This window comes from Chinchilla lanigera, unplaced genomic scaffold (assembly GCF_000276665.1).
Source record: "Chinchilla lanigera isolate Chin_1 unplaced genomic scaffold, ChiLan1.0 scaffold00013, whole genome shotgun sequence".
NCBI lineage: Eukaryota > Metazoa > Chordata > Mammalia > Rodentia > Chinchillidae > Chinchilla > Chinchilla lanigera.
In genome coordinates this window covers 527,907-551,847 of record NW_004955414.1, presented here as the reverse complement: position 1 = coordinate 551,847, position 23,941 = coordinate 527,907, and the positions used below count along the sequence as shown (strand labels likewise).

The 23,941-nt window shown below is 39.7% G+C and overlaps 1 protein-coding gene across 1 annotated transcript in view; it reads left to right on the top strand.

Moving 5' to 3' along the window:
- The first annotated feature begins 524 nt into the window (after positions 1-524).
- Hephl1 (hephaestin-like 1) overlaps positions 525-23,941 on the top strand; it is a 90,112-nt gene continuing 66,695 nt past the window's right edge. The window contains exons 1-2 of the mRNA XM_005379683.1: positions 525-694; positions 18,195-18,439. Of these exons, the coding sequence (XP_005379740.1) occupies positions 525-694; positions 18,195-18,439 (415 nt within the window). The remainder of the gene's footprint in view (positions 695-18,194; positions 18,440-23,941) is intronic.

The following is a 23,941-nucleotide window of genomic DNA, read 5'->3' as shown; positions in this document are numbered from 1 at the left end:
TTCATGTAGCCTCATAAAACAAACTACAGGGTGATTACATCACTTCCTCTGCCTTCCTGAAAGAGATGAGAGGCCTTTTTTAGTGCTTAGAATACTTCCTGCTGTTCTCTAAAGCCAGCCCACTTCTCTGATTATAATATGGTTCTGTAATTGGATTGGAAAGAAAAAAAGGGAGGTGGGAGGAGACCCATCACTTCAAGTTGTTATACTACCATTCTTGAGAAAGATAAATGATTCATGTCAGAGAATCAAAATTTACAGAAACAGGTCTGTTTAGCTTAGACAGTAAATGAATAAGCCTTACACATTTCTTGGCTGGCTAGCAAAAATTTTGTTATCATAGCAACTCTCCCATCAAGCTTGTTCTACTTACACAAGTTCTCAGCCTTTGTCTCAATCCTGAGCCACCTAAGGAGGAGGAGCTAAGCCTAGTCCATTCCTTATTTATAACTAGCTTGGAATGAGGGGGAGGAACCAACAAAGTTGTGTCCTGTGCAGGCTGCCTGCCTGAGTTACATCCACAAATGCCTCGGAAGCAGCCGACTGGCTGCATCCTTCTCCTCACATTCTTGGGTCTGCCTGGGCTGGTTGGTGCAGTTACCAGAACATACTACATTGGGATTGTGGAAGAGTACTGGAACTATGTACCCCAAGGGAAGAATATCATTACTGGAAAAAGTTTCACAGAAGACAAGTGAGTGAACTTGGGGGCCTCAGACTCCCAGGTTTGGCTTCTTTTTGGCTCTGCACGGAAAGGTGGTATTCTTTGGGTGGCTGTATGGTAGAAGTGAAGTGATTGATACCAATTGGAGGGCTTTGCCTGGCATAAATGGATCTGTAATTTGTAACAGGAATTCTTAACACCACATATATGTTGAGCTATCATATTTATTAATTTTGTCTGGGAAGAGACATCTACGTGACCAGGTGTCTTGAATAATAGCTTATTCTGTAAAAGGACAATTTTCACTAGCAACGTTCAGAGGGTTATGAATTCTGTTTAAAAAAAAAATAATGGGGGTGCTGGGGATTTAGCTCAGCGGCACAGCGCCTGCCTGGCAAGCGCAACGTCCTGGGTTTGATTCCCGGTACCGGGGAAAAAAAAGAAAAAAGAATAAAAAAACCTAAAAAAAAATAATGGCAAATGTGGGATAAAAGTTTGAGAATTTGCAAGAATTCTTTACTGCTAAAACATAGCATTTTCTTTTTATTTTTAAAAAGAAACATAATTGAAGATAACTATGTCATCTGCAATTATGTTTTGCAATATTTAAAATGTGTGCAGTTATAATAGATGTGGCTGATATTTTAAGAATTTCATTCAGTCTACTTAGAAGTGACCTTTTGGTGAGAGGTTTATTCTGGTTTTGATTCATTTACTCCAAGGATAATATCTCACAGCCTGTGGCATAACAGGGTAAGATGGTACTAGAGAGTCCTGTACTCCTGATTTTTAATTTTTGTAGAAAATAGCCATTGCTTCCCTTCATCTTCAGGGTCCAGTGCCTTGAATATCTTCTGGCTCCAGAAATGATCATATGTATTTTCAGTTTTGTGGCTCTGGGAACATCTGAGGTGATTTGGCAACACTCCTGGTAATTGAATGCATGCTTTCTCTTGACAGGCACATCCCATTACACTTAACAGGTACACTCTGTTTGTTAAAGCTGATGTTAGTTGCTAAAGTTCAGGAATGGCACGGGACTGCTTATACATCTTTGAGAGCCAGGTCCACAGACTCTGTAGGAAGGACCTAAGATGCAGTCAACTGAGATACACAGCTTGCAGCTTTTCTAACAGCACAATGATGGCATAGTCATGTTTTGTTTATTAGAGAACAATCCTGCTTCTGCCAATCATGCTGCCAAGAAGGACTTTTTCTTACGCTCTGTACTGGGAAATTTGATGCCGGTAAGGTTACTTCCAAAGAAAGCTTTTGATTGGTTTTAACTCCACATCTACTGACCACTTGGTGGTAGTGGTCTTCACTGTGCAAGGAATGTGGGACTAGAAATGTCTCCTAACTGCCTGTAACCACCTCTAGAAACAGAGCTCTCCTACCTCAGGAAGGACTGTTACAAAATGGTCACTATGAGCAACTTTAGGAGGTAAGAGCATTCAAAATGGGTACATTGCATGTGGTGAATAGTCTTCCAATTGAATGTGATATTGGGCTGCTTTCCATATAAAGTAAGTCCTCAACTTATTAAAGAGCTCTGTTCCAGGAGAATGTTCATAAGTTGGATTCATTTGTAAGACTGACAAAGTGAGTTTTATACACCTTTGACACAAATATACAATATAAAGCATAAAACCCCAAATGTGAGGTCTGTTTGTGTCTGTAAAAGTTTGCAACTTGCATATTACTATAATTGAGTTCAAAACACAGAAATTCTATCTTTCTCTAAGATTCCCATCAGTATAGCTGCATGTGGGCATTTATTCTGACCCAGGAATTCCATTAGGAATTGTTAATCCACTACTACTTGTAGATGTTACAATTCCCATTTTATAAAGCAGGAACTGAGGCTCTGAAATTGAATGTTTCCCAGAGATTACTGAGTAAATGTCTACACCAGGCTCACATGACCCATACTTTTTTTTCACCCATACAGTTAGTCTCACATGTCACTCTTCTCAGAGAGATGTGAAAAATGATTCTTGATGGTCTGTGACCAAACTTGCTACTTGTGTTTATTCAAAGCCGCAAAGAACCTTAAGTACTCAGATTCTAGAATGTTGTTTTCATGAAACTGGTTACAGGGAGAAGCAGAAGACTCTGTTGATCTGTCAGAAGTTGATGCTTTGAAAAAAGTATAATAAAACGTATGAAAATTCTTATGGTAAAAAAGAAAAAGGCATGATGAAAACAGCTCATTTGACATTAAAGTGAGGTGGTTTCGCAAGTGCCAAGGCTCCATATGAGGGTACCTTGTCCACGGGAGTAGTTGGAAAGCTAATATGTCACACTTAAAATGTCAAGGTCCCCAGATGTTCCTTCTGTGGACAGAGGGATGGTGTTTGTATAAAGCTGACTGCTGGTACTTGAAAGGGGAGCCAGGTGAGCCTGTGGGACGTGTTGGCTTTTCAAGGTGACTGTGTCATGGAGGTTCAAGTGCTTGTGCTACATGGCTTAGAGCAAGTCCTCAGGAGTCACGGCTGTAGCTGCTTACCTTGCTTGGAAACCACAGAAAACACATGCCAGAGATATGTGAAGATGCTATGATCAAGGACATCTGTGAGGTTCACACGTGAACTCTGGGTCACGCCATTTCCTTACTAGCAGGAAGAAGCCATCTTGGATTATTGAATCATGCCTCAGCCTCAACAGGCACAGACTTCATTCTGACAGTTTGCTGTTTTGTATATTCAGACTTAGACAAATGTGACATGCAGAAGACTCACAGAGCCAGTGCTCAGTCTACTGTGAGGGGAAAGACATTGAGACAGGAATTTAGGAATCTGACTTCTAGTTTTTACTTTGCCCCATTTTGCTGTGTGATGGTGAACATGTTACATTATTTCTCCAAATGCAACTCTCCCTAAATTGTATTAAGAAGCTAGTTGAAATATAAATCCCAAAGTAATTTGAGCAATATAATTTCAAATACTAAGATAAAAATTTTGAAACTGAATTAAATCATCAAATCTGATTTGCTACTTCTGGAAAGATTTTTGTAGTGATGAACAAAAGGAGAAAAATAATTTGCAAATGTGAAGTCCTAGGAGTTCAAGTTGGGTAGGCCTAGGATGAACAGTGTGACAATTCTCAAGTCATTCTATATTTTTTCATAAATGCTTTTCTTCTCCCTGTCCTTAAAGAATTGTGTCCAGTTCTTCATTTATGCATGATATTTTTCCTCACAATTCTGACTTTTCTAATCTTTTAGTTTCCTAGCATGATAAAGTTTTTATTATACACCCAAAAGCTGCATTTTTCTTCTCTCTGTATTACTCTCTAATTATTTAATATATATTAGTTGCCCCTGCATCCGGCCTACAAGCAGTGATGATAGGGAAGAAGGTCCAGATATATTTAATAATTCTCTTTCTTGACACAGAACTTTATCCATGACAGTATTTGATGGAGGATAGAGCAAGAGGCCAGGCATTTGGAATCCTTAGAACAAAAATGAATCATTTCATCTTTTAGTAAAAGAAGTGGGCAAAATTTTGAAGAATAAGAGAGTGGATGCCACAGCTTCAGTGATATAAAAACTTTTGGAAATCGAAACTTTGGTAGTAGTAAAAGCCTAATAAATCCTAATACAGCTTAATACATACTAATGCATAAGGATAAGATGAGAAATAAATTGAAATAATTTCACTAATTGAAATAAATTGAAATCATTTCACCCTGTAGCAGAGAGATGGTGTGATTTAACTTTACAGTTTGGTATCTTTGTTTGATCTTAGAGTCCAAAAATATAATTAAGACTATAATCACTAATATTGTTTAGAAAGTACAAGATTAAGTATTATATTCTATTTAAAAATATCTTCTTCAGTTAAACATACTGCTCCTCCTTACAGGCTTGAATGGGGACACTGGCATCCTTTGATTTGTCTAGGGCTGATGTCAGCATTTTGATCCATTCATGCCGGTCTTGCTTAGGCTCATAAAGTACTTAATTAAGGTGTGACTATGCTTTGGTGGTAAAGCCTGGTCTTTAATAAGATTTGAGTGGGATCACCTCAGTTGAAGGCACATTTTCACTGTAGACCACATTAAACAACCAATATATAGGCAGGCATTTTCTTCCCAGTGACATGCAGGGTTTTTCATGGAAGCTTTCTCATGGGTGGACCAGCCCTTGGACATGAATGAGGCTGACTACTGCCCAAATACTAAGCTTGGAAGGTCTGGTAGAGAAGATTGCCTGAGTACATCACCATATCTGCCCAGTTGGTGGGAAGGGGTGTTGAGTAGGAGCAGGCCCTAGGCAGGTATGAGAGAGAGACCCTTAGGTGTATCTGAAAGAAGAGTCAACTGAGGGGCTGGGGATTTAGCTCAGTGGCAAAAGTGCCTGCCTGGCAAGTGCAAGGTCATGAGTTCGGTTCCTGGTACTGGAGAAAAACCAAAAAAAAAAAAAAAAAAAGAAGAGTCAACTGAGGGAAAGCAGGTGGATGATAAGCACCACACGCTGATTGTGCCACTGGAGCTTCAATGATAGAGAGGAGTTTTTTTAAGCTTAAAATAGTGGGAAGGATATAATCTCATGAATGCTTGGCCTTAGACAAATGGTGACTTTTAGATCCCAATTTTCATCTTATCAGCCTCAAAAGTCATGTGTGCGCCTGATCTCTTGGAGCTGGTGTGGTATGCTCTATTAGTAAGTGATTGTCTTAAATTGCTAGCAGAGGTTGAAATATACAAATTAGGATTTTGTATATGCTTGCAAAGGTTCAGAAGTAGGTAGTACAAGACAGGTGAGTAGATGGCCTGATGAAATCTTAGTGAAATTTCTCTATTTCTGACCCAAACTCCTTAGCATGTAGTTTTCTTCCTCAGGAATATTAAGGGTCACAAGATGGCTTCTGACACTCCAGCCATCATGTCTATATTCCAGGAAGGAAGAGAATGGAAAAGGTGGAAGTTGCATAATTCTTGCTGTATAAACCCTTTAAAGGGTTGTTGTAGAAACCATACCCAAATAGTTCTGTCCACATCTCATTATGCAATAGCTACAAAGAAGACTTAAAAAATATAGCCCTTTAACTATGTTCCTTCCTATCTGAAGAAAATACGGGCTTCAATTCTGTTACTAAGGAAAAGGGGGAACATGAATATTGGGAGGCATCTTACACTCTTCTCCCCTTCTCACTCCCCCATTCACCCTGTTTCCCATCAGTTACAAGCATTCTTGGTCCTTCTTTTTTCTTTTCCTACCATCATATAACAAGGCCCTATGGCCTGTTGGTAAGATCTGGAGAACCCACAGACAATATAATAACTAAGTGTTGCAGAGTCTTTACTATGCACCAGGCATTGTTTTAAATTTTTTACGTGCCTTACAGAGCAGCGACTGATCTTCTGTCTTTGGTCAAGGGGACCAGTAGGCATAGGGAGAATTTTCACAGCTAAATTGTAGTCCAGCAGTGATTTAACAGAGACCCCAAGGCAGGTCAACTTGCTTGTGGAGTATGGGGCTCTGGCATCAATCAACAAATTAAGAATTCTTGCTCCACTTACTAAGCAGGTAACTGAATCTCTCTCAGCTTCAATTTTCTCATCAGTAAAGAGGAGATAATGATAATATTTGCCTCAAGGACATATTAGTTTCCTGTGACTACTATACAAATTGCTACAAACTAGGCAGCTTAAAGCAATAGAAGCTTACTATCCCAGTTTTGGAGGCCAGAAGACTAAAATGTACGTGTTGCCAGGACCAAACTCTCCCTCTGTCAGCTGTAAAGGAAAAGCTATTCATTGTCTCTTGCAGCTTTCTGTGGCTTCCAGTATTCCTTGGCTTATGGCCACATCATTCCAACCTCTGCCTCCATTTTCATAAAAAAATGGTAGCTCTCCCATCTCAAGTGGGAGCTCTGTGGGAAAGAGACCTCAAGTGATCACTTTTCCTTCCTTTCTAATAGACCTTTACCAGAAATAATCACTGCTGCTATTGATTAACTGCTACTCTCTCAGGTGTTGTGCATGAGGCTCCATGCCTCTTCTGATGTTGTCCTTCTCAGGAGGGCCCTATCATATACAGGTCAGGAAACGAGAGTTCAGAGATAAGCCATTTTCTAATCAACAACCAGCAAGTAGAAGAAATAGGATTCAAGCACATTCTCTTTTCCCTTCACAAATTGGATATGTTTTTATCATAAGTCATATGTATTCTGAGGGGGTTCTATGGAAATGAAATTTCAACCCAAGACTGGGTCCCTGGTGGTGGCAGGGGAATTAGAATGAAAGAATTGGATAGCAGCAATTCACCAGAATGGCTTGAAAAATTATTAGTCTAATTGGTGAAGGAATGGCTCTGCCAAGTTGGAGTGCGTCATCTCCCTCTCCACCCTTCTTGCTGGGTGACATTTGTCCTAGTTTGGTCCTATTTTCTCCTCAGTGAGCAACATCCTCTCTCAAGCCCAGACAATGCTGCTTACCTTTACTGTGACCATCATGATCTCACATGTTGGCTCTGACCGCACCTTCTTTTGGCCTTACTTTTGGCTCATCTTTACCCCACATCCACACCTCCACCAGACATTCAGGCTCTATAAGGTGTGCTGAGCACTTAAACTCTCAAATTGTGTATTGCTCTTTATTTTCTCATGCTTATGTTTTGATTTCCCAACCAGATGGTGAACCTCTTGAGTGCAGGACTGAGATTAATATATCATGACCCCAATTTATAGTTTTATATCCCATTTCCAGGTGTGGATGTGCATGAGAACCGTGTTAGCATGGGCCAGGTTATGTGGGCATAACAGCCTGCAAATGTCAGGGTGTTAACACCACAGAGGTTTATTTCTCACCCAACCCAGTTCATAGAAGGCCAGGCAACTGCATGGCAATGGAGGTTTTTAGGCTTTCCCTGCAATGGAGGATGGCAGGTCTTACAGTGACAATAAAGTGCCCTGACTCAGAAGTGACACTTCCACTCTCAGCCCACCTTCTGGGAACCCCTGACTCCAACTAACTGCAAATGCAAGATCTTTGCATTACTCCTGCTGCATTAAATGTACTGGCACATATTGCATATACATAAGGATCATATTCATCATAGGGAATTTGTACTCCTACATATATTTTGATTCCTTTTTTTCCAAGTCCCCTCTTCTTCCTTCAACCCATCTTCCCCTCCTTATTTACAAATCTTTGTTTCCATTTTATTTATTTATTTAGAAAAGAAGAACAAGGGTTGGGGAGGGGAAAGGAAGGTAGGGAAAAGGAAGAGAAAAGGAAAAAGAAAGAAAAAGAAAGAGAATGCATTCCTCTTAATCAGGGAAGAAAGAAGAATCAGAACAGGGAAGCCTGGGAAACTCTTATACCACAAGAATTATTTGGTGAAATTAGGAAAAATACAGACACCAGGCCTCACCACAAAAAAGTCAAATTCAACTGACTGGGAACCGAAAAATTCAGAGAATATCACTGATGATTCTAGTGTAAGTGGTACATGACTGGAGATTTGAGAACAATCAGAAAACCTAATTCTCTCTTGTGGTGACTCTTGCCTATTTGGGTGATAAGATTTTTTTTTGTTTTTGTTTTTTTTTTGTTTTTCTCCGGTACCGGGAACCGAACTCATGACCTTGCGCTTGCCAGGCAGACGCTTTGCCACTGAGCTAAATCCCCAGCCCCTGGGTGATAAGATTGAGACATCTCCAGAAATGTGCAAAACAAGTCATCATACAATTCAATGTTAATATATGCAGCTTATGTAATAAGTGCTGTGGGAAGTCAGCGAGCATTTCCCCTCCCTCTGATGCTCCACTGCCCTCTTGTTTGGGTGGCTTTACCAAGCAAGTCATCCTGGAGGTGATGAAGAAAAGTCTCAGGCATGGGTGAGGTCAGAACCTTTAAGAAGATTAAAATCAGCAGTAGGATGTGAATATTCATATTCAGCATGCATTTCACGTATGTGTGCTGGTGTGTGCGTGTGCATATGCACTCTCACATGTGGTAGGCAAACGTGGTGGAGAACCAGGCAGTCTTCCTTGCAAATTCTGTTGGAGTGACAAACTTAGGAATAATCTCACCCATCAGGCTGAGTGCAGAGAGCATCCCAGAGATTCCAAAACTAATCCTTGCTCTGTCATTACTTGACTGGGTGACCCAGTGTTAGCAATAAAGCTAAGGTGACTCTGCCTACTCTAGCACTAATTAGGCAGCTTGTGGATGATTCATTTTTTCCTCTGCTTTCTCCTCCTTCTTCAACTCCTGCTTCTGATAGTCTACTCATTCTGGAGTTATATTCAGCTGCTATTTAATGAAAGCCTAAAAATTAGTGGTTTAAATATATTACAGATTTGTTTCATATACAAAAGAGATTCAAATTTGGTAATCACCTGGCCCCAGGTTCTTAAGCTATCTAATAGCCTCCATTTGATCCTTTTAATGGGACTTTCTTCCTCATTATCTCAGAATGGCTGCTGAAATGCCAGCTAGCATATCTTCATTTGAGGTACGAATGAGGGGAACACAGGACAAAAAGGATCTCTGCCAGCTCCTCCCAGAGAAGTATCATTGAGTAACTCCTGCTTATATCTCATTGGCTCAAATATGTTGCATGACAATACTAAGTTACAATCAAGCCCCCAAAACCAGGCCTCCAGGCCCTTTTTCCCTTTCTCTTGTACAGGGAAATGTAGGCCTCTGTTTCATAGACTAGAAGAGGTCTAGCTGTAGCAGATACACACAGACTTGACTAATAGGACCTAGGGTGTACAGCTGGGTCTAATAGCTCAGTCCAGTTCCTGAGAGGGGACTTGGCAAGCTAGAGGCTGGGCAGGGACTTTCTTCTCTCCAACCCGATGAGCAGGCTTTGTGGTTCCTTTGGCAGAGAAGGAGAATGAACCCCAACAGCACACTTTGTGTTAGTAGCTTTGCTTTTGAAGGTTAGAAATTATGACCCTTCTCCTGGCTTCCCTGCCCACTGTCCAGGTATTTTTTATGCTTATAATTATTTTATAACTATGCAAGGTGTAATCTTATTTGGAACAACATATACCAAATCTAACAGAAAGGCACTCTGTTATATAGATTATTGATTATTACAAAGATCCAAAATGTAACCAACAAAGCTTACCACAGTTTCTCAGACAGGTACCAGATCTGGCCTCTGGTACAGTCTTCCTTTAACGTTCCCAAAATACCTTACTTATTTAGAAACCCACAAATATATCATGCTTTACTTGATACTCTGCAACTTGCTTTATTTTCATTAGAATCTTCATGATCATAACAAACCACTACCAACTGAAGGACATTTTCCTCTTTTCAGATTTTTTGTTACAATCATTCTCTGACCTTTTAAGCAGAACTCCTGTCTTATTGGTCCCATTATCCAGGTTGCAAGCTGAACCCAGGAAGCTGGGAGTGGGGAGAGCTTTGCTGCCTCTGGTGCTGTGATTCTTGGGGTGCTTTCCTGTCCCTGGGAGGCTCATCCCCGCTCTTCCATAATAGGCCTGAAACCATGGCTTCTTGCTTCCTCCTGGGAACCTCCCCTTCTGACTTCACATGGAGAGTAGGGCAGGGTTGACACAGGTAGGTCTCCAAGCAGGTTAATAACAGTGCTCCGGGACGAAAATAATACAAGGCTCATTCATCTGGTATTACAACAATACTTATTCAACTCTTACTTGGAAAGGCTCTGAGGAGATGGGGAGGGGACCTGAGGGTGGCAGCTCTCAACCCACCTTTGGCTGCAGCTAAAAAGAGCCCATCTGGAGTCCATCAGATCCTTGGAAGAGATTTCAGTGACCATCTGCTATTACTGCTATGACTGCAGCAGGCCTTCTCTGCGTACCTTGCAAATCCCATCTCAAACAACTAATCAAAGCCTTCTTCTCAAACCATACAATACTCTGGAGAAGTTGTAGGAGTTGCAACTTTCTCTGCCTTTAAAGTCATTTCCAGTGAATTTTTCAACTCCCCTCCAGTGAGGCTTCTAGATCCCCAGTGATGTTCCTAAGCCTCTCAGAAGTGAGACCCAGTTATGCCCTTTCATTTGGCTTAGTGGAAGGCTCCTGAAGGTTTTCCAGCCTCTAAAGTGAAGGCCAGCTTGGTTAAAGGAGATTTGTTTCCAGTGAGTTTGACCTGGTGTATAATTATACTAGGTGATTTGGGGCATATTGGATGCCTTAACTGGTTAAAAAGAATAATAATTCTTTTGGGCTTGACTTTAAAATCTTGGTATGCTCTTTTAAGGGCCTTTCTGTTTAATTTTGCCATGCTGTAACTTCAGTTTATAAATTACAAAAAATGCAAAGAGGCTATAAACACTACTTGCCAGCAGGTCCCTGGAAAGAAGCACTCTTTAGCAGGCAAGCCTGGCAAACTGGAGCTCATAAGGTCACATGTTGGATCTCTGAGATACTCACTAGACATTGTTTGTTGACCACAAACTACACTGGAGCCAGGTATCACTGGATAGATGCCTTGTGTAATTTGGTTGCAAAAGGGACTTCTAAATGAACCTGGGTGGATTATTCTCTAGTTATTTCTACTATGAGAAAATAACTCCGTATGTATTCTGCCAGTAGTGAGGTACTCTGTCACCCAGTTGTACAGGGCCTCACCCAAAGATCCTGGAGTATCATTGTCCATGGAGAGCAAGACGATTCAACTATGTGTCGAGTGTGCTTCTAGCCCCACCTCCACAGATGACACTTTGGTTAGGTCATTCTACCCATCTGACTCCTTTTCTGAGTAGTCACTGCCAATCAATTATATTTGGTGCATAAGATAAACCTTATTTGCCATCCGAGCCTTAAAGGATATTCAGAGTTAAGCAAGGCAGCCTATACTTTTATGTAAGTATGTTTTGCAAAACAATCCCAGCTTTAACTTGCCAATCTAAGGTCAAATTTTTGTTTTTTTTAAAAACATGTTCTTTATATTCCAAAGCTGTTAAGTAAAAACTCATTCAGAAAAATTGGCATAAGAGACTGGGCATTAGAGAAAGGGAACACAGGCTAGGCACTGAGAATAAAAAAGAGATTTGAAGCAGTTTTGCCTTCAATGAGCTCACAAACCAGAAATGTATATAGCTTAACACGTTTTGACAAGTATCACTGCTAGCATATGAACTATGTGTGTAGACAGAGGGAAAAGGGAAGTAATTTGATTTACCCTTGAAGGATGCTTGGCAATTGAAGAATGAGGATGGAAGCTGATGCATAGGAAAAAAAATTGGGAACTCTCTGTGCTGAAAGGACATGTATTCCAAGAAGACCAAAGAAACATGAGGACCTGGAAGTTGGGACAAAGAGAAAGGAAGTGAGGCCAGGAAGGAAGCTGGGGCTTTTTGCTCCAAAGAGAACTTCTACTAGTTCGACCTCTGGATCCTCCCCAGCTTAACTCAGGTGGCATCTCCAACATCTGCCTAAACGATTCCTTTGCTGTTTAGGAGGTTTCCCATCTTCTGCTCCATAGAAGGATGGGTTCCAGGTTATTTGACACATTGAGCTCTAGCTTCCTCATCCTGAAGTGTGTGCAGGATGGGCAAAGGATTCATAATTCAGTCTTCTGAGGAGCTTTGTAGGAAGTTAGATGCTTGTTTCTGAGTTACTGGGGTACTAACATTTTATAACTTTTTGAGGAAATGAAAGGGAAGCCCAGAAAATATTTCTTTAGCTTTTTGATCTGTTGTGATTTCTCAATCTCAATGAAGCTGATAAAAATCTGTTAGTTAAAATCATGGCAATCAGACTATAGGTTGGAGACTGTCAGCTATAATCACAAAGAAATATCTCTGCTTGGGTAGAGGAGATAAAGGACACTAATTGGGCATAGATGATACTAAAGTAAAAGGAGTTCATGAAATATGCCAAGTTGCCCTCTCACCCCTCCCAAAGAAAAGAAAAATTCATATCAGACTGGGCAAGCAGATGCCACACCTGGGGTTTGGAAGACTGGAAGCCTCAGCTGAACAGATGCCAAGGAATAAAGTCTCCAAATCAGGCTTAAAGTTAAACAGAGTTTTGGTCAGGTGTGCTGTTGTAGGACTGGTATTCAGAAGCAGATTAGGAAGGAGCTTGATCCAGTAAGCAGAAAGCATGGCGGGGGGTCTTGTGGGCAGCTGTGATGAAGAGAAGTTAAATAGGGGATTCTGCTGAAATGTTTTCCTGAAACCCAGGTCTGGTTAAATTTCTCTGCTCAGGAATCCTCACAAACTTTTAATTGTAGATTTAATTACTATTATCTGTGGCCTCACCTGTTGTGGCTGCCTCAATGTACTGTCTACTCAAATCAAATGTTTAGCTTTTATTATCATTTTGATTTTGGGAGAGAGCCACAATGCCAGATTTATTGATAAAGTGGGCTTATGTTTTTATGAGCCTGTCTTTTTATAGGATGGGATGGGCAATGGCATTCACTGTATTTTTGATCAAACTTCATAAAGATCCTCACAAATGAAAGCACCCAGAACTTCTTCAGAAAATGGTAGGAATGATGGGATAAATGTGTTTGAAGCAAAGGGGAATATTTTGGGGCTGAGCTATGGTAATGTATCTTTTACTGTAATAATTTTTTTAAAAAAATTAATATTCACCATATTTTTGATCACCCCTTGTATAAAAAAAAAGCTAAATTCTTTAAACCAGCACTCAAATTTCCCTGCAGTTTCAGTCCCATCAAGTTTTCTGGCCCGACAAAGCTGCTAAACTGATTACTAATCCCCTTACTTTGACGCCTTGCTTGAGCTCTTCCTTCCACAGGTAGTATCTATCTTTCCTCCCAAATTTCCAGAACATACTGTTCTGTTCTTACAATCAACTCTCAACAGTCTCTGTGCAATTATCAGTTCCTTTGTACAATTTTTACCTATCTCTTTGTGTATCAATGTCTTTGTCTCTTTCTATTGATCAGAAACATACTTGTTCAGGGATTGTATTATGTTTGTTTTTGTATCCAGAACATCAAGCCTAGAACCTCGCAGGCCATAAGGGCTCAGCCTGTATGGTAGGAAGCCAGCAGAGTGTGGCTTACTCAGGACTGACCGAGGGGAGACACCTGTGGGATCTGCTGGGAGAGTTGTCACAGGACGCATGTGTGCTGATGGAAGCAGAGAGAGGCAAAGCCTTCCACTTGTCTCTATCCAGAGTGGTCATTTGTCTTTAAAGCCTTGACCAATTGTCAGAGCACAGTCACATGTGGGTATAGAATTTGTATATTTTGTCTAACTCAAGAGGAGCACTGTTCCTGGTTTTATATTTAGGTGGAATGGGAATACGGCAGTCCGATTTAGAGCTCTACCTGTTAATATCCGAGGCTGGGACCTCAGATAAGACAATTACCTGAACCAGAACATCTGCTTAGGATTCTGACTCAGAGAAGTAAGAGAAGGGAAGAAAGGCAGATCATTTGCATCTTATCCTGAGAAGGGTAAAGTAGAATGAAGAATTGGTGGAGAACACTATGGAGGAACCTGGGAAACTTGAGTTACATCAGAACCCTCCAGGGTTCCATGCCAGAAAGCAGATCTTTCAGGATCATCTAGATCCAACTGGTCTATCTATCCTGATATTATTTGAGCACTCATTATGAACCTGGAATAAACAGAACTGCAGGAACTGTTCATTATAGCCAAGGGTGGTGGTACACACCTGCAATCCCAGTACTTGGGAGGCTGAGGGAGGAGAATTGCCACGAGTTTGAGCCCAGCCTGGGCTACACAGTGCATTCAAGGCCAGCCTGGAGTACAGACACCTTGTCTCAAAAAACAAAGCAAAACAAAACAAACAAACAAACAAACAAACAAACAAACAAACAAACTGTTCATTCTAGCCCAGAATGGACCATGTTAAAGACATGGAATCATATCCTTTAGGCAAGGCTGGGATAAATTTTAGTTGGAAAAAGCTGAGAAAGAAAAAAAAGAACTGAAAAGGTGTTAGGAGCACAGAAGAATAGAAAGGAAAAATTGTGGGTGACACTTTAAAATTCTTGGCAGTTTTTTAAATGAATTAGATGAGTTTTGAATTCTTAGAAGTGAATAAAATAGAATAAAAAGTATAAGAAATGGGAAAGAAAAAAATGAAGGGGAATCATCGTGATGATAGAGATAATTGGAATTGATTAGAGTGAAGAAATAAGTAGCAAAATTTAAGCAATTAGAAAAATAAGCACTCAGGCTGTCTCTGGCCCTGGGCTAGTTTAGACCCACATCCCCATCCCCAAGTGCACAATAAGAAGATCCTTCACAGGTCCCTGGATTCCTCTGTGGCTGTCCCTTAATCACTGTGATCCAGAGGTAGCTATGGTCCAGTGGTAGGGATCTAAGTCCTATTGTGATAACAATGTATTAGAGGAACATGGTGTGTTCAGAGACTGGCCTGGGTCACCCGTTCCATCACTAGAGCCACAGCTGGAGGCCTATCTAATGCACACAGGATAAGGATGGGGAAGGTGTGTTCTTAGACAAAAAGAATATGGGTGCTGCACTACCAGATGAGATGCCCATTGCACAAACCTTTTCTACCTTCTTTACTTAAGTGAGAGGTCTTTTTTTTTGGATGCACATTTAAGTGTTGCTTCTTCTGGGAAACCTCCCCTGACCTGTCTTCCACTTCAGAGTAGAGGCTGACCAACATAATCTGGGTTCCCATAACTCTCTCTTCCAGAGGTCTCTTCTTCAAAGCAAAGACTTTGTCTCTTTAATCAACATGCCTAGTACTGAAAGCAAGACTTGGCATGATTAATGTCTGTTGAATAATTGAGAGGGGTTGTGTGTGTATGAGCTTGCAGAAGTGTGTGGCAGGCCAAGACTCGGCTTCTTGTCCCGGGGAGAGCACAGCTACGCTGATATGGTTGTACCAAGAGTGGTGGAGCGTTTACTCAAGCAGAAGCTGGTACTTCTAGGGCTGGAGCTCCAAGCTGAATATAAACAGTGAGTGGGGAGAGAGTTGTACCTCCTCAAGGGAAGCTAGTATGGTATAGTGATGTCACCAGTGCTGCTGTTGTCTCAGGTCTCCCCCACATACACAATGACTAAGTTTTCCCTCCTCCCTGAGACACCAGAAGGGCATCTAATCACATCAAGTCTTATATTTTTCCCACATAAGTCCCTTTTTTCTATTGCTCCACCCATTCTAACAGTCTCTTTCTCTGTATTTTGCTATCGCCTTTGCCTGACTCCTGTGAAGTCTACATACCACTGCTGTAAGAATGGCCCCATATTGTCATATTAGCTGTTCTGTGAAAAATAGCAATGAGTGCTGTATTTTCAAGACAAGTTCATGTCCACATCTTCTGCCTTGTTGTCATGCTCTGTTTTTTCTCAGTGTCTTCACTTTCTTCTTTTGTTATCTAAACTGACCCCTTCTTTTAATTTTAATTATTTTGTTAGTGCATGCTTGTAATGCATAATAGTTATGTTCATTTTGGGGAGTTGGTACTTTTATATAATATATATTGATCACTGTTTTATCTCTTTACCTCCTTTCTAACCTCTGCCCTCCTTCTGGTTCTTTTCTCTATCTCCAAGAAGTCTGTCTTTTTGTTTCTGATCATCTACCCTTTATTTTACCCTTATTTATTTATATTTTAGTTTTCTCATATAAGATAATCTGCATCATACTTTATTTTCTATATCTAAGTTATTTCACTTAACATCATTATGATCTCAAGTCCCATTCATTTCCCACCAGTGTCATGAATTAATTCTTCTTTATGTTGAATAATAGGCTATTGTATTAAAAAAAACCATATTTTAAAAATGTATGTGTCACTGATGAGCATCTAGGTTGTATCTAGAGCTTAAACTGTGAATCCTAAGCAAAAAGCAAAATGGGAACATAACAGTACTAGATTTCAAGCTATAGTACAAAGCTATAGTACTTAAAATGTCATGGTGCTGGCATAAAAACAGAAATGTAGACCAGTGGAATAGAACAGAAGACAAAGAAGAAAGTCCCACAAACCTTCAACCATCAGATCTTTGACAATGGGGCCAAAAACACTCATTTGAGAAAAAAAAATAACCTCTTTAACCCATGAGGCTGAGAAGCCTGGTTATCCATGGAGATGTAGATGTCTAGATGATTAAAACTAGATCCCTAGTTCTCATCCTCTACTAACATAAAATGAAATAGATCAAATGCTTAGCTATAAAAACACAAACTTTGAAACTGTTGGAAGATGGCATAGCAGAAATAACTGAAGCCATAGGCTCAAGCAAAGACTGCTTGAATAGAACTCTTCCAAGCAACACAGGAAATAATACCAAGAATCAACAAATGGGATTATATCAAATTAAATGCTCCTGCATAGCAAAGGAAGCAATCAACAGTATAAAAAGTCAACTTTCAAAATGGGAAAAAAAAGTTTTGCCAGTTCCTTTTCAGATACGGGACTAATATCTGGATATATATAAAGAACTCAAAAAAATTAACCCTTATAAAACAAATGACCCAATTGAAAACTGGGAAGGTGTCATGGGGATGGGAGGAGATAGGAGGATGGGAAGGGGAAGTGAAAGAAAAATGATTAAAATGCGATGTGTGTATATGCCAGTTCCCAAGATGAAAGCAAATACTATAAATCACACACATATATTAATGAATAAAGCAAACTGGGCAGAAAACTGAATAGATTCTTCTGAAGAGAAGAATACGAATGGCTAGTAAGTACATGAAAAAAATGTTCAACATGTTTAGCCCTTAGAGAAATGCAAATCAAAACAACTCTGAAATTCCAGAATATGTATAATCAAAAGCAAAAAAAACAACAACAAATGCTGGCAAAGATGTGGAGGACAAGTAACCCTTCTACATTGTTGGAGGGAATGTACAGTAATAGCAACCACTATGGAAATCAATATAGAGATTCCTCAAAAAACCAAAAAGAAATTCTATTTGACCCAGCTCTATTTCTCCTGGGCATATCCCTGAAAGAGTTAAAGACACAATGTGTGTACTACAGTGATACCTATGTTTATAGCAGCTCAGTTCACAAGAGCTAAGCCTACCCCTTGATTTATGTAATTGTCATGAGATATTTTCATACCTTTTCTACCCATAGCAATATTTTCTTTCTTTATATCGCTAGAAAAGTTGAGCCTGTATCTGTTGTATAACTCAATTAAAAACTAATCATATACTGCTTTGTACAGGTACTTAATTTTCTGATTATTAAATTAAAAACTTTTTATGCCACCCTCATCCCTAGCACCTGTCACAGTTCTGAGAATGCAGTAAGTGCACAATAAATGTTTGTTAAATGCAAACCAGAGTGTGTTGAGTGAAAAGGGGCAAGTGGCTAGTATGACTTTAGAATTCTTTGGTTTTGTTTTAGTTTAGCTGTAACTATTATTTGTGCCTCTGGACTTGTCACTCAACAAGCTGAGCCTGAATTCCCCATTGGTAAATTGAGATAATCTTACCAACTCTACAGAGGTCACAGGTTATGGTAAACATCAAATGAAAAATCATGCATAAAAGGATTTTATGGACTCTTAAAGGTAAGCTATTATGATTTCTCTTTTAATCTGTATTTTAAAACATTTTCCTTCTTACTTCAGACTTGCAACCTTATTTCTTGAAAGAGGACCCAACCGGATAGGTGGTATTTACAAAAAGGCTATTTACAGACACTTTACAGATGGGACCTACACCACTGAGATCTCCAAACCTCCCTGGCTTGGATTCTTGGGCCCCATCCTGAGGGCTGAAGTGGGTGATGTTATTGTCGTTCATTTAAAGAACTTTGCATCCCGACCTTACTCATTGCATCCACATGGTGTTTTCTACAACAAAGATTCAGAAGGTAAATGTCAATCCTATCACTGGAGTCTTGTTTCTATTTCATAAGGAAGTCACTGTCCTTTACAGTTAAAAGGATTCTGAGCAGTGGTTACATACGTTCATTTGTCTCCTTTTCCCTCTGTCCTTCTCTTCCTATTTCCATTTATCTGTTCTCTCTTCTCTTTATGTTCTTTCTTCCTTCTTTCTTACTTTTCTTTGTGTTGGCACAGAACTGGGTCCTGATCTGCCCTGGAGTATGCTCCAGAAGTGTATGAGCTTCCTTCCATGGACTTACCTGTGTCTGGGAAGCACATAGGCTGAGGAGCAGTTTCTCCTGTTGCCTTGGCTGTGGGAAGTTTTCCCAGTCTGTGGATCTCCTTGCCTTACCAGGCTACTGTCTCTGGTGCTTCCTTTGTGAAGCAGCCCTGCCTTCTTGTGTCTACTTCAAGGGAGATACAATAGGGCAGTTTCTGGATTCTTTTCTAGTTAAGAAAATAAATACCCTTAGACTCTTGAGATATTCTCAGACAGCAGAAATATTTTTTGTATCTGTGCTAATCAGCTTTCCATCACTAAAAAAAACAAAACAAAGCAAAACAACATGCACACAAGATAAATCAACTCATAAAGAGAAAAAATTTATTTTGGCTCATTGTTTTAGAGATTTCAGTGCATGATCAATTGACCCTATTGCTTTTGGACCTGTGGGGAGGGAGCACATTATGGTGGGGAGCACTTGGTAGAGCAAAACTGCTCAATTCACAGCCAGGAATCAAAGAGACAGGAGGAGGGAGACTTGTTTCCAACATGCTCTTCTAAGGTACCCTGTGATCGAAGGCCTCACACTTGGCCTTACTGCTTAAAGTTCTTCTGCCTCTTAGTACCCTACTCTGTAGAACAAGCTTTTAACATTCAGGGCACATTTCATACTCATCCTATAGCAGCACCCTTGGTTGTGTGTAGCCTTGCTCCAGGTGGAATGGGTTGAATGGTGCTACACCTGTTAGGTGACTGCACCCGGGAAGTATGTCAGGCACAGCACCATTAACTCTGATGCAACCTGTTTATCATCAAGGAGGAGCTTCTGGTATTAACTACTGTCCCAAGACAGCCAAACTTGCCTGGCCGTTTCCCCTGCCAGGTCTGTGTAAGCAGCCAAAGGAGAGAACTCTGATAATGAATGTGACACGGGGTTGCCCTTTGTTCTCAGTCTTTCCCTCCAGCTGAAGTGCAGCAAAGATCTGGTAGTTCTTAGTTGTTGAGGATGATCACCAGGTAAACTGAAAGAAGTTTTATAAATATTAGGGATGATTTGGATGGCTTTTCTTTAATGTTGTTTTGCAAAAGCATTAAATTGCATGTAAAAAGTAGAGGTGTCAAGATAGTTATGCCTGTCTTTTTTAACTAGAAAGAAAATGGGAGTATCCTAAATCTTTGAGTTTTGCCTTCAAAACTCCATATTTCTGCAAAGCATACCTTGATAGGGCCGATGGTGTCCAGAAAATCACCTAGTACAGAGCCACAAATCCATTTTTTAAAAAATATTATGCTTAAAATAGACATAAAATTTACCGTTTTAACAATTTTTCAAGTGTATAGCTCAGTGGTGGTAAGTATATTTACAATGCTGTTCAGCCACCACTATTATCTATTTTCAGAACGACTGCATCATCCCAGACAGAAACTCTGTGTCTATTAAACATCACCTTTCAATTCCTTCCTCCCCCACCAAACCTGGTAACCTCTATTGTTTTTCTGTCCAATACTGACTCTTCTAGGAAGCTTGTATAAATGCAATTATACAGTATTTGCCTTTACTTGTCTGGCTTATTTCCCTCAGCACACTGTTTTCAAGGTTTTTCCCTATTGTCGCATGTGTCAGAATTTCATTCCTTATAAAACAAAAAATATTCCACTGTATTCCAGTAGAATACAATGTTTATGCACTCGTCTGTTGATGGATGCTTGAGGCTGTTTCCACCTTCTTGATGACGGTAGCACTGCTGTGGACACTGGAGTACCACAGGTTGCTGTGAGCATCTCTGAAAGCCATGAGCCTTTACATCTGAAAAGTACTCAAGTGTACAAAATTTTGAACTCAATTTTAAGGCATTCTTAGGGTCCTGAAACCATCCCTATATGCCTAAATTAAGGATACTTTAAATGTCTTATCCAGGAAGCCTTGTTTGTGCTCTGTGTTATTTGTTTCTTCCATGTTAGTGGCCTTTGGTTTATCTCATAGCCCTTTCAAAACTGACACAGTAAAATAGACCTTTCCTTTTTGCTTCCTTATTTGTTTTGTCTGTACATAGGCTATAGGCTGTAGATTTCCCAGGAACAGAGACCACCCTGGGTTGTACTCATCCTGAGTGCCTGGCTCAGGAGTCGGCATGTACTAAGTGTTCCCTCAGTACTTTGAGTACCTGCCAGATCCTGCCCAACACAGTTTTATAAGAAATCTAAACCCAGAGAGGAAAAGTGCCTGAGCCAAATTCTTCTAGCTAATTAAGAACCAAGTTATGACCAAACAACCAGACTGTCAGCCATTCTCACTCTCAGTTTAGGGCTGTCCCCATCACTTCATACTACTCTCGTCCTTTCTTTGTGCCTTACTCTTAACTGGACCTGCCAGAGGTGTTCTTATTAAAATTTAGAGGAATAACCAGGCCTTAATTTATGTAATATGGAGGTCCTTGATTTACTTTTATTCACTACCAATACATAGTTTCTAGAAGGTTGGCATTCATTCATAAATCTTCCATTGAGTACCCACTAGGTGATAGAGACTGACTCTGGGCCCTGGAAACACCATCGGGACTTTCCTTTAATACTTCAAATGTAGTTCCTTCTTTACATGCTTGAATATACTTACAACAGCTGCTTTGAAATCTTATCTATCATAGTGTACATCTAGGATACTTACAGATAGTTTCTACTGATTGCTTTTTCTCCTGACTGTGGGTCACACTTTTGTGGGATTTTTTTGTCTTGTATTTTTGTTGTTTTTATCATCGAAAACTAGACATTTTTGAGAATATATTATAGTAAGTCTGGATTCTGATCATGTTCCTCCCAGATAACCTGTTTATTTCTTTCTTTGTTTAGTAATTTGCTGGGCTAAATATGTGGAATCTGTTTTCCCTATGGCGTGTGTCAATGGTTCTGTTCTCTCTCTCTTTTTTTTTCTTCAACTTTTGTTTTTGTTTTCAAGACTAGCTTAGTGGTCAACAAATAAGTAGACAGAGACTGTACTTATGTGAATTGAGCAAGCAAGTCTTCTGTTTTCTGCCAGTGGGTGTATGAGTAGAGGGAGAACACATTTAAAGTTTAGGCCGTTTTAACCTGCCTTAACTTGTACTTTTTGCTGGCTCCTTTGTCTCTTCTATTTGTAGCACATAGCCTTAGAATGTGTGAGTAACCTGGAAGCTCTCCAGTCTTTGCTGTTTGTGCACTCAGCTGCAGCCAGAAACATGCTTGTTCCAACCATCATTACAGCTTCAGGCTAGTAGAGTCAAGCCACCGCTCCTTCCTTCTCTTCTGCTATCTTGCTTCTATGGTAGCATCACAATGTTAGGCAGTGTCCACCACTCAAATCAAACAATCCTCTTTCAACCAGAGGAGAAAATGGCTGGGTCTCATCCTGCCCATTTCAGCCAAATTACCTCTCCAGTCACGCTGAGGGTGGGTGAGCGGTGGGACAGGAACAGCCCCAGCAAGAATGCAGAGTCCCACCTTTAGTTGATGTTCAACACCTTTTCAAGTGTAAACACTGCTGGGTAACTTTATTAAATTTCCAGAATATAGAAATGGGCTATTAGAAATCAGTTTTGTCTAACTTTATAGCTGCTCTTGGGGAAAAGGATCTACTGATTTCCTTGCTCATCTTAGTTTTTGTCTTGGCTATAGCTACAACTTGAGGACTCTGCTTAATTTAACTTAGTATGTACTATGAATCAGATGCTGCTGGATAATAAGGTTGTAAAAATGAGTTGAATGCATAGTTTCTGCCTTCAAGATATTCATCCAAGGAAAACAGAGAATGGAGCCTAGAAATGTGTGGATGGAAGTAACAGGAATTGAACAACTGTAGTACTGTGTACCCATGCCTATACTAGAGCTCTTATATACATTCTATTATTTAAATGATAGAATGAACTACTATTTTCTTGATCTCTATACGAAATATGTTTAGGGATCAGGACTATTTAAAGATGAAATGAATAGTTTTTTTTTTAAAAAAAGAATGGTATAAAGAAGGGCCAAATAGTACACAATTTGATTCCCTCTTTAAAATTAGTTCAAAATAGAAAAATTAGTATATAAACATGTTTAGAAATTCTTAATAATATACAGAGATATAGAAAGGTAAGCTCCTTTCTCTCATCTCCTACCCTAAGGCAATTACCTTTAATAAGCTCATATAAACTTTTCTTGGAAATTTTCTATACATATATTAGCACATGCATGTTTATGCTTCTTTGTGTATTTTTGTTCATTTACACAGAAGGGCTGGTGCTGTAATGCTGTGATGCACCTTCTGTGTTTCTCTTTTTTTCTTCTTGAAAATTTTTTGTACAAGTATACATAGAGAGACCTTCTTTTCACAGTTATAAAGTATTCTTTGTATGAATGTATAATTATTTAGGTTGCTTCCAGTTTACATATTTTGTTTTATTTTTTATTTTTATTTTTTTCACTTTAAGAAATAAAAGAAGGAAAACATATTAACAAACAGACATCCATTTACAAAATAGCATAAGAACAATGCAAACAAAACAGAGTTACAGACAAAGTTGTAGGGAATTAACCATGGTTGTTGTGTTACTTTTTGGTATCTTCAAAGTGGTTTCTCAAGAAAACAAATAGAGACATACAAGATTGATCAAACAAGTAATCATTAACTGTTCCTTTCTGTAGAGCAATAGAAGACAGTAGTATAACAATGTTAGCTATCCTGTATATACATACTTACATGATTTCCCCCCCGCTTCCCTTCTCTTTTCCCACACCCTGCTTGCCCTTTACTTTCGAGCATTTTCCTTTCATTTCACAATGTCTATCATACCTCCTAGATTTTATTCACTCTTTCAGGTCTTACACTAGTGAGACAATATGATTCTTACACATCAGATCTGATTTATTTCACTTATGAGTATGGTGTCTAGTTGTGACCAATTACCTATAAAAGCCTCCAGTTTATCTTTATTTATAGCTGAGCAATACTCCATTATATAAAAGTACCACAATTTTTTTTATCCAATTCTCAGTGGCTGGACATTTGGGTTGCTTCCACAGTTTACCAATTACAAATTGCACTGCTATGAACATAGGTACACATATATAACTGTGATATGATGTTTTCAGATCTTCTGGGAAAATACCCAGAAGGGGATTAGCTGGGTTGAATGGGACTTCTAGACCTAGTTTGCTGAGGAGTCTCCAAACTGATTTCCACAGTGGTTTCACCAGTCTGCATTCCCACCAGCAGTGGAGAAGAGTTCCTATTTCTCCACAGCCTCTCCAG